The following is an 11569-nucleotide window of genomic DNA, read 5'->3' as shown; positions in this document are numbered from 1 at the left end:
CAACACCCACTACTACATGATGATTAAATACATGGCTTGGCGTCAGTTTTGCCATTTCTACTTAACATTGGTTGAATAATTCATTTCCTTTTCTGAATGAGAAAAAAAGAGGCAGGAGGTGCACTGAGATGAGAACATGTTAGCTACCAAGATGGCCATCGTCTTGCACAGCTCCATGACCACCTGGGTTATCTGACAGTGCGTCCTCCGGCAACCGATAGACAATGGAACCAAGAAACTAATCAGGATTTTTTGAAGGGAAATGAAATCAATCAGGATTCATCTAATCGATTCAAGACAAGCAGCCAAGAAACCTTGCTGGCAAGATTGCCCCATCATTTCAGTTCATTTGAGAGCAAATCTTACGTGATGTAGTAGATGGTCGGCGCATTCTTCTTCTTGGCAGCCGCCGCCTTCTCCGGGATGTCTGAACATCAAGAACCGGGACACCCATGGGAATGAGCAAACTAAGCCAGAACGAGCAGCAGCGCCTCCTCAATCCAAGAACCGGTGAGAGAGATGGGGGAAAGAGAAGAGGGAAAGTAGTAGTACCAGTAGTGGGCTGCTGCCGGGTGTTGCCAGGGATGAAGGCGTCGTCGTGGAGGAGGGGGGTTGGCGGCTGGGGCGTACCGAGCTGGGCAGTGGCGCTGCCAGGCCAGCGCGACGCAAAGGAGGGAGAGCGACCTGTCGGTGCCGGCGGGCGACTCGAGCAGCGCGTGGGAGCGGCCCTAGCGGTAGCTGCGGTCGAGCGTGGCGATGATGCGGCCCATGAAGGCCAGCTGCGCCCCACGGCCGCCGGGGTGGCAGCAAAGTCGCCGTCGTCGTGGGGCGCAGATGGTTGGCGGCGCGGCTTGAGAAGTGAAGGGGAGGAGGACGTGCAAGGCGGTGGATGAGAAAAGAGGCGAGTGGGTGGAGGCGCGGGGCTCGAGGGAGGAAGGGGATTGGAGGCTAGGGTTTTCACCGCGCACTCCGCACGTCGGGTTTTCTCGTACCCAGAACAGGAGACAAACTCACTTCATTGCTTGGGCCTACACTCAATGAGTCCCACGTGTCATTGACTCCTAATGGAATTGGCTATGTGCAACCAGAACGAACGGCCCAACGACTGCCAGCGGTAAAAACAGTACGATGGTGAAACGATCGCTCGATCTAGAATCGCTAGCGCTCTCAGGTGCCCTGGTTAGGCGGGTACTCTAGCAGTCTTTATATGTTAGATATGACAAATGCACAAATTAATATAAGTAGTAATCAGGAACGAAAATTCTGTATTTGATCAATTCCAGCACGGTCACAAACTAACAAAAGAATGATCAATCAACTCATTGGCCGCCAAAAAAATCTCATCAAAGAGATCTCTCTCCTTTTAGAAGTCCTCGCCGTTGTTCATTTCAATCCCTCGACTCATACGACCTCGTAGATGAGGACCTGCGCGGTGTCGAAGCCGAACCGCGGCTGGACGACGCCGGCGCCGAGAGCTCCCGACGCGGCGAAGGGCCGGAAGCCAGCAGCCACGTCCTCGCCGCCGCCAAAGCCGGCCGCCTTCGTCCGATCCGTCGGCGCGGCCTCGGCGGCGCCCGACGTGGAGGCGGACTGCGGCGGCTTGTAGTACATGCGCGCCGTCTGCGGGCAGTGGGAGTGGAACCTGGCGGCGATGCGCACGCCCATGTCCAGCAGCTCCACGTACTTCGACATCTCGATCGATCGATATATTCCTCCTCTGTCGCCGGGGAAGAAGCAAGCTAGGAGGAGCAGTGGCTATGGGGGATGCGCGCTGCGTCGTGCGCTTCGGGTGGCACGGAAGAGACGGAGGAATGGCCGCGGAGGTTATATACTGGGCGAGGCTTGGGCGAGGAGGCAGCTGGGAAACGGGGGCCTCGTGGATTTCGCGGTGGCTTCTGCGGTGCGCTGCGGGTGCGGTGGGAAGTTGACATAAACGTGGCCCCTCCTCTCCGGGCTGGGTCTGCGGGGGCAAGTGGTTGGGGTGGAAACGGCCGGACTAGTGGTGCAACGGTGCATGCGCTTTTGACCGGGGAGTTGAGGTTGCCGTCGCCCGACGACCACGTAAAAGGGGCAGCGTGACGGCGACGCACTCAGCCGTGAACGGGCTGGGCGCAGTGTGGAGTGGGCTGGCGGCCGCGCGCGACCGTTTCTTTCTGCCGTGCGTTTGCTCCTTCTGCGGCCGTCTCTTTCTTTCACCGCTCGCTCACCGTTCGGGTCCGTAAAAGGCAGCCGGGACTAGTCCTGGCCATCTCAGGCCCGGCCCTGTCGGCCCACCCAGGCCCGGCCCTAAAATCCAGAGGCCGTTTTCTTTTCTCTCCACGTGAGATGGACTCGCGAAAAGGCGCTACTCTCTCTCTCTCTCTCAGCAAGCAAGTAGTGAAGGGAATCCGTCAATCAAAAAAAAAAAGGAAAAAAGCAAGCAGTGAACGGAGGGGAAGCGTTCGCGGTTGGAAGGGTTGCGTCGTTCACTGGACCCGATCTTTGGGGAGCATGTCGTTGTCGTGCGATATTGGTGGATGGGATTTGGGGTTTGCGCGGGTCGCGCTCACGCGCACGGCTCGGCATGTACCTCGTGGCAGAGGCTTTTTTCAGACGGTACGTGTTGATTAGCATCTATGCTGCACGGTTGGATGGGAAGTGTCAAATGTTGATGACATATCAACGAACCAGTGGCAATAAACAAAGCGGCCCCCCTCTGATCCAATCTAAACAAATTAAATGGAGAAGTCCTGTTGCGGGCAAAAGTTACTGCTAGTATAGTAGTATTCTTCTTCCAGAGAGCTTACTAGCCTACTAGTCCTGTTTTTTAGACAATAGTTTTACGTCATCCCCAACAGAGGCGATCTGGCGCCTCTTCTCCTCCCCTGTTCGGCGTGCAGGCCAGCCTGCTCGGGCCGCGCTTCCTCTTAGTCGTCGATTCTGTATAGGAGGCGTTGGTGGTGGCGGAGATCTAGTTCGGGCGAAATCCCTGACCAGCCGCACCGACGGCGATGCCTGAGGGCGCCGTTCCCTTTCTTGGAGGCGTCGGTATGAACTGATCTCCTCACTTCACTTTCCCCTAGGTTTCCCGGGCGAAAGCCCTAACTTTGTTGAGCGGCGCGGCGCTCACGACGCCGTTTCCTTCTTGAAGGCGCCGCTTTGGGAACCTTGGGTTGGGTGGCGCTTGTGGGTGGTGGGCGATGGCGGTGGTGCGGCCCTATCCTAGCATGGATTTACGTCCGTTGCTTGGAGATGGGCTCGCGTAGGTGGAGGTCGTCGACTGACGTCGTGGTGGCGTCAATGACGGAGGACCTGCCAAGGCTAGCGTAGGTGGAGGTCGTCGTTTGGCGTTGTGGTGGTATCGATGGCGGAGGACCTGCCAGGGTTGTCACCTCAATCTACTCCGAAGATGGACCAACGGAAGATGGCGGCGACGACACATGTGAGTGCGTCGGACCGGTTTGAGCACCGGACCTGGCAGATGGCTCGGTTGGGGCCTCCGTTTTTAGATGTTAGGCTTAGATGAGAGGTCTGCGTATGTGGCCCAGCTTGCATCCCTTCATCATTTGGATAGGAGTAGCGGCGGATATTGGCAAGATGACGGATTTAGGCATATTGTTGTCCTACTTTATAAGGTCCTCGAGAATAATTAATAAAACAGCCGCATGCATCTCCCAGATGTAGAGGCCAGGGGTCATCCTCCTTTAAAAAAACAGATTAACTATAATACCCCGCGCATTGCTGCTGGACGGGATGCAATAGTTTTGATGAAATTTAAATAAAAAAATTAAAATAGATATAATATAATGTATCTGATTATTATATAACTATAATTGTATACAGAACATGAATAGCATTTTTCATGCATTTTAAGAGATATATAATTAGTGTGATTGGTGAGGTGGCATGTGTGGTGAGTTGGAATGTGTGCATGTTGAAAGAGAATATATATATACCATTCCCCATGCGGACGAGGATCCCCTGCCATGGTTTAGCCTATCTTTGAGTCACTGACACATGGATCCCATGGAGCATGGAGCCCACCTGTCAGTGACTCAAAGGCAAGGTATGGCACGGATTGCTAAGTCAGATGATCCATAACCTCCTCATGAAGATGAACAGAAATAATTACTAGAATAGTGAGGTGGCATGTGCACATGCTGGGAGAATTGAGATAGGCGAATCAATTATTTAGCTATATAGGATTTCATTGAGTAGTGCTAAAAAAATTCAACCCTTAAGTAGATTTTGTTGGACCCTATTTTGAGAAATAACTGTGGCATATAACAACATATTCAGGCCTTCTTCTCTCCCAGGTATTATCAATAAACTAAGGTCTTGTTGTTGTTGTCGTCGTCGTCAAGAAGCAATTTTCTTCACTCTTCTTATGTTCTCCTTCCACATCATCAAAATTCTAAGGGCATCTTCAAAGCTGACCTACAAATGTCTTCAGTATATGCATGTTTTTATGTCCGGACATGATGTGGGAGGAAGCCATCCAATGCTAATCACAAAGTATCCGGTTGCCAGGAGAAAATGTAGGTGGGGACCATGCATATGGTGGGATATTTGTGCTTTAGTGTCCAGTTGGGAGTAGAGAGATGAGATGAGAGTATGCATGTGCGGTTGTGAGGAGAGAGAGAAGAGAGTGATCATGCATGTGATTGGTCAATTGCATGTCTGGACTCCGGCAAAGCCCCCCCCCCCCACACACACACATGTTTGTCTCTTGGACACCGGAATCCGTGGGTCCGGATTGCTAAGCGGACATATACAGATGCCCGTTGAATGTTAAAAGAGGTCCAAACACCGTGGTCCAGACATATAGTGGATGGTTGAGGGCCCGCTTTGGAGATCCCTAACATGCTTGGAGTACCATTTTAGAAGTAACGCAAGTACTCTTCAACTGAAAATCGAAACGGAACTCGAGCTCATGTACTCTCAGGAACTGTAAAAACCGAAAAATTGTATTTAGGAAAACTAAATTTTCTAGAATGAACATGTGTGGTGGTTGACAAAAAAAAGATGATCTAGAAAGCTTTATGTAACGCTCCGAGACCGTTGCGACTGGTGTCTTCCAGTTATTCGCCGGCGTTGTCATGTCATTTGCTTGCGTGTTGCATTTCATCATGTCATCATGTGCATTGCATCATCATGTTTTTGAAACTTGCATCCGTCCCGGTCTCCTCGTTTCGTCCGTTGTCCGTTCTGAGCCCGTCCACACTTGCACGCGCCCGCGGAGTGTCTGAAATAGTATTTTATAAGTGACCGAAAAATGTTCTTGGATTGGGTTGAAAGTTGGCGTGTGGTCTTATTATAGTGTAGATAGACCGCCTGTCAAATTTCATCGCTTTCGGAGTTCGTTTGACGCCCCAACGGATAACTATAGCGGCAGTATAGCCGGTCTAACGTTGGACGTTTTCGGTCTCCGGAAACAGATGTCGGGCCCTCTCTCTCTCTCTTCTCCCCCTCGCAGTCTCGCCACAGCCCACCTAGTCCATCATCCTTCTCCTCTTCGCTTCCGGAGTTGTCCGATGCGCCTGCATGGTCCGAAACCCTCTCTGCTCACTGCACCAAACCCCCTCGCGCGCGCGTCCGAAAAGTTGTCCCGGACCCGACCCCGACTGTCGCCACCGTTGTGTCCGGATCATCTCCAAACAACTACAAAACGTCACCGCTTTCTTATTTGGACTCCCTAGCTATTTATTCACGACCGTCCGTTTTCGATCAGAGGTACCGGATAGCCCCTAATTTTAACCCACCTGCTATTTATACATAGATGTAACCCTAGCTGTCCCCTCCATCCATCTAATCCTCCCAGCCGCCGCCACCCACTGTCCCTTGTTTCTCGGGGCTTGTCCCATCGCCGCTGTCTCATCCTCCTTGGGATCCCCTCCCGATCCGCCAACCACAGCCGCCGCAACTCCTCCTCAGTTTTCCTCATCGAGCCAACCAGCAACCTCCCTCGAGTTCCTCGCCATCCACCACCGCCGCCGCTCAAATCCCACGTGAGCTAGGGCTCCCCTGCACACGCGCCCATCCCCGAGCTGGAGCTCCACCATCACGCATGTGCCTGATCCAGCCGTCGCTCCGGCGAGCTCTAGTAGGCCCAGCCGCCGGCCGCCTACAACCTCCTCCTCTCAGATCCACTCTGCCTTGCCGCGCCGGCAAGTCGCCGACGAGAAGATGAGTGCCTCGCACTGCCCTTGTTGTTTATCTCCTTCCCCTGCTGCTCCCTCTTCTCTAACCTTTCATCTCTCTGTTCGGGTACAGGAAAGATGGAGCTGTAAGAGGATCCGCTGGCCCTTCACCACTTCGCCCTGTGCCAAGCTCGCGCGTGCTGCTGCAAGTTGGGTCGTCGTCGACGTGTTCCCGTTCGTGTTCGTCCTGGGTCGATCGCGCACGAGCGGCTCGAACCCTTCCGTTTACCGCCTCCATCCCTCGTCCATGTCCTCGCCAAAAACCAGCGTGCAGCCACCGGGAACCTCCCCTTCGCCTTGCGTTCCTCGCCACCAACCGGAGCTCTGACGGGCTCTCGCTGGACCTCGACCAGGACCTCGCCGTCGACATCGCCGCCATGGAACCGCATCTCCACCGTCTGCCCGCTCCTCACCGGAGTGCCTTGCAGTGCCTCGCCCCAAGCCGCGTCCTCGCCGGATCCGCGCTCGCCGGCCTCCCCGTCGCGCCAAGTCCCTGCTCCCGTGACCCCTGCCTCGCATGTGTCCTGCTCGACGAAGGAAGACGAACGCTGACCACGCACGTTGACTGTGGCTCGTCTGCGAGCGACCGCGAGTGGGCTCTAGGCCCAGCATCGCCAGGTCACCCAAAGCCCGATGTGAGCAGTCCCTGCAACCCCTCCTCTCTGTTGGCCCTGTTTGTGAAGATTCGGCCCGATGTGTTTTTTTTCCTTAGCTGCGATTTTATCAATTTCCAGGGAGTTGCACTTTTGCAGATCAGCCCCTAAACTTCATGCATTTCATTACTCACAAACGGTGCATCATATGTTAAAACTTTAAATATGAAAAATGCTTAGAATTTTGTGTGGGATAATAATATCCAACTTTCTTGCACGTTTGAAATGCTTAAAATGATGTTTGCTTATATTTGCCTATTGCCATGCTAAAATGATTTAACTCATAACTAAATAATCGTAGCTCGGTTTCTAATAAACTTTATATGTAAATGGGGTAGAATTTTGCCTAATTTAACATGGTGGCATCACTTTGCATGTTTAACAACTATAAAATTTGGTTTAGGGTAGAACAACACCAAACCTAATATATGCATATGGGGATTTACCGGAATTGTTGTTCGTTGCTTCCGGCCTCATTTAAACTTGACTAGATAGGTAGTTTTACTTTACTTCACCCTCTTGCCATGCTAACAACATTTAATCTTGTTGGGTACATAAACGAGATCGAACTAAGTAACCCGTATGTGGTGTTCCGTCAACATGCATCCTGTTGCATATTGAGCTCCACTTAATTTGTAGGATTGCTTGTGCATTTTGCCATGCCATGCCTCTTTAAACCAGACATGCATCATACTTGATTGTGCATCATGCCATGATTATGTGATGGTTGTTTACTATATTGTGTGCTTCTTTCCGGTGTTGCTTCTTTGGGTTGGTTCCGATAACTTCGTATTGTGAGGACCCGTTCGACTACGTCTGTTTGTCTTCTTCATGGACTCGTTCTTCTTCCTTACGGGATTTCACGCAAGATGACCATACCCTCAAAATCACTTCTATCTTTGCTTGCTAGTTGCTCGCTCTTTTGCTATGCCTATGCTGCGATACCTACCACTTGCTTTTCATGCCTCCCATATTGTTAAGCCAAGCCTCTAACCCACCTTATCCTAGCAAACTGTTGTTTGGCTATCTTACCGCTTTGCTCAGCCCCTCTTATAGCGTTGTTAGTTGCAGGTGAAGATTGTAGTTTGTTCCATGTTGGAACATGGTTATTTTGTTGGGATATCACAATATCTCTTATTTAATTAATGCATCTATATACTTGGTAAAGGGTGGAAGGCTCGGCCTTATGCCTGGTGTTTTGTTCCACTCTTCCCGCCCTAGTTTCCGTCATATCGGTGTTATGTTCCCGGATTTTGCGTTCCTTACGCGGTTGGGTTATAATGGGAACCCCTTGACAGTTCGCTTTGAATAAAACTCCTCCAGCAAGGCCCAACCTTGGTTTTACCATTCGCCACCTAGCCTTTTTCCCTTGGGAGTCGCGCATCCCGAGGGTCATCTTTATTTTAAACCCCCGGGACAGTGCTTGTCTAAGTGTTGGTCCAACCCAGAGCACCGTGCGGGGCCGTCCCTTGGCAACTTGGGTTACGTTGGCTCCCGTACGCTTAGCTTATCCGGTGTGCCCTGAGAACGAGATATATGTGCAGCTCCTATCGGGATTTGTCGGCACAGCGGGTGGTCTTGCTGGACTTGTTTTACCATTGTCTAGGATGTCTTGTAACCGGGATGCCGAGTCTGATCGGATTGTCTTGGGAGAAGGAATATCCTTCGTTGACCGTGAGAGCTTGTGATGGGCTAAGTTGGGACACCCCTGCAGAGTTTTGAACTTTCGAAAGCCGTGCCCTCGGTTATGGGCAGATGAGAATTTGTTAATGTCCAGTTGTAGAAAACCTGAAGTTTATCTTAATTAAAATACATCAACCGCGTGTGTTACCGTGATGGTCTCTTCTCGGCGGAGTCCGGGAGGTGAACACGGTGTTGGAGTTATGCTTGACGTAGGTTATTCTAGGATCACTTCTTGATCATAGTTTCTCGAACGTGCCTTACATTCTCTTCTCGCTCTCATTTGCGTATGTTAGTCACCAAATATGCTTGTCGCTTGCTGCAGCTCCACCTCATACCTTTTACCCTTCCTATAAGCTTAAATAGTTTTGATCGCGAGGGTGTGAGATTGCTGAGTCCCCGTGACTCACAGATTACTTCCAAACCCAGTTTGCAGGTGCCGTTGAACCGTGCAGATGACACAACCAAGCTCAAGGAGGAGCTCAATGGAGATCTTGCCCTTTGTGTTGTTTCGTTCTAGTTGATCAGTAGTGGAGCCCAGTCGGGACGATCGGGGATCTGTGTAGCATTTGGGGTAGTCTTCTTTTATTTTGGGTTCCGTAGTCGGACCTTGATTGCATCTGGTTGATGTAATGCTTTATTCATGTAATTATGTGAAGTGGCGATTGTAAGCCATCTATGTATCTCTTTCCCTTATGTATTACATGGGTTGTGTGAAGATTACCTCACTTGCGACATTGCTTTCAATGCGGTTATGCCTCTAAGTCGTGCTTCGACACGTGGGAGATATAGCCGCATTGAGGGCGTTACAAGTTGGTAATCAGAGCCTTCCCCGACTTAGGAGCCCCCTGCTTGATCGAATCGCTGGCGTTGTTGAGTCTAGAAAAATGTTTTGAGTCTTTTAGGATTATATATATCAGAGAGTAGGATTCTTTTTGTTGGGGAACGTAGTAATTTCAAAAAAATTCCTACGGACATGCAAGATCATGGTGATGATATAGCAACGAGGGGAGAGTGTTGTCTACGTACCCTCGTAGACCGAAGCGGAAGCGTTGACGCAACGTAGAGGAAGTAGTCGTACGTCCTCCGGTTCAACCGATCCAAGTACCGTTACTCCGGCACCTCCGAGTTCTTGACACGCGTACAGCTCGATGACGCACCCTCGATCTCCGATCCAGCAGAGGCGCCGAGGGGGAGTTCCGTCAGCACGACGGCGTGGTGACGATCTTGATGTTCTCCTGTTGCAGGGCTTCGCCTAAGCACCGCTACAATATGACCGAGGTGTAATATCGTGGAGGGGGGCACCGCACACGGCTAAGGAACGATCAATGATCAACTTGTGTGTTCTAGGGTGCCCCCCTACCCCCGTATATAAAGGAGGGAGGGAGGAGGTGGCCGGCCCTAGGGGGCGCGCCATGAGGAGGGGGAAACCTACTCCAAGTAGGTTTCCCTCTCTTTTCCTTATCTTATTTGGAGGGGGAAGGAAAGAGTACTAGTATTAGGAAGTAGTACTAGTAGTAGTAATAGGAAGAGGGGGAAGGAGAAAGGAAAGGGGGGGCCGGCCCCCCTCCCCAATTCGGATTGGGCTTGGGGGGCGCGCCCCCTTCCCTTGCTCCTTCTCTCTTCCTCCTACATGGGCCCAATAAGGCCCATATACCTCCCGGGGGGTTCCGGTAACCTTCCGGGGCTCCAAACTTCTCCGGAACCTTTCCGGTGTCCAAATATATCCGTCCAATATATCAATCTTTATGTCTCGACCATTTCGAGACTCCTCGTCATGTCCGTAATCATATCCGGGACTCCGAACAACCTTCGGTACATCAAAATACATAAACTCATAATATAACTGTCATCAAAACCTTAAGCGTGCGGACCCTACGGTTCGAGAACGATGTAGACATGACTGAGACACATCTCTGGTCAATAACCAATAGCGGGACCTGGATGCCCATATTGGTTCCTACATATTCTACGAAGATCTTTATCGGTCAAACCGCATAACAACATACGTTGTTCCCTTTGTCATCGGTATGTTACTTGTCCGAGATTCGATCGTCGGTATCCAATACCTAGTTCAATCTCGTTATCGACAAGTCTCTTTACTCGTTCTGTAATACTTCATCTTATAACTAACTCATTAGTTACATGCTTGCAAGGCTTAGGTGATGAGCATTGCCAAGAGGGCCCAGAGATACCTCTCCGACAATCGGAGTGACAAAACCTAATCTCGAATTATGCTAACTCAACATGTACCTTCGGAGACACCTATAGTACTCCTTTATAATCACCCAGTTACGTTGTGACATTTGGTAGTACCCAAAGTGTTCCTCCGGTAAACGGGAGTTACACAATTCTCATAGTTACAGGAACATGTATAAGTCATGAAGGAAGCAATAGCAGAATACTAAACGATCAAGTGCTAAGCTAACGGGATGGGTCATGTCAATCACCTCATTCTCCTAATGATGTGATCCCATTAATCAAATGACAACACATGTCAATGGTTAGGAAACATAACCATCTTTGATTAATGAGCTAGTCAAGTAGAGGCATACTAGTGACTATATGTTTGTCTATGTATTCACACATGTATCATGTTTCCGGTTAATACAATTCTAGCATGAATAATAAACATTTATCATGATATGAGGAAATAAATAATAACTTTATTATTGCCTCTAGGGCATATTTCCTTCAGTCTCCCACTTGCACTAGAGTCAATAATCTAGATTACATAGTAATGATTCTAACACCCATGGAGTCTTGGTGCTGATCATGTTTTGCTCGTGAGAGAGGCTTAGTCAACGGGTCTGCAACATTCAGATCCGTATGTATCTTGCAAATCTCTATGTCTCCCACTTGGACTTGGTCCCGAATGGAATTGAAGCGTCTCTTGATGTGCTTGGTCCTCTTGTGAAATCTGGATTCCTTTGCCAAGGCAATTGCGCCAGTATTGTCACAGAAGATCTTCATTGGTCCCGATGCACTAGATATGACACCTAGATCGGAAATGAACTCCTTCATCCAGACTCCTTCATTTGCTGCTTCAGAAGCAGC

General features: G+C 50.4%; 1 protein-coding gene and 1 long non-coding RNA gene across 7 annotated transcripts in view; both read right to left on the bottom strand.

The window, feature by feature from the left end:
- LOC123086963 (uncharacterized) overlaps positions 1-817 on the bottom strand; it is a 7745-nt gene extending 6928 nt beyond the window's left edge. For 4 of the 6 annotated variants that reach the window (XR_006441178.1, XR_006441175.1, XR_006441176.1 and 1 more), the window contains exon 1: positions 148-333. This is a non-coding gene — a long non-coding RNA (uncharacterized lncRNA). Of the gene's footprint in view, positions 1-136; positions 334-366; positions 428-552 lie in introns of those variants that run through there. The other 2 variants (XR_006441179.1, XR_006441177.1) reach the window with 2 other exon arrangements.
- A 368-nt stretch (positions 818-1185) lies between these two features.
- Positions 1186-2013, bottom strand: LOC123086961 (uncharacterized). Its single transcript, XM_044508831.1, has one exon. It carries the CDS (start codon positions 1690-1692, stop codon positions 1402-1404), a length of 291 nt encoding a protein of 96 aa, XP_044364766.1. The 5' UTR covers positions 1693-2013; the 3' UTR covers positions 1186-1401.
- Positions 2014-11569: the final 9556 nt, after the last annotated feature.

The sequence above is a fragment of the Triticum aestivum genome, chromosome 4A (genome assembly GCF_018294505.1).
Source record: "Triticum aestivum cultivar Chinese Spring chromosome 4A, IWGSC CS RefSeq v2.1, whole genome shotgun sequence".
Lineage (NCBI taxonomy): Eukaryota > Viridiplantae > Streptophyta > Magnoliopsida > Poales > Poaceae > Triticum > Triticum aestivum.
Note: the sequence above shows the minus strand (reverse complement) of the source record. Positions and strands in the feature narration are given on the sequence as shown.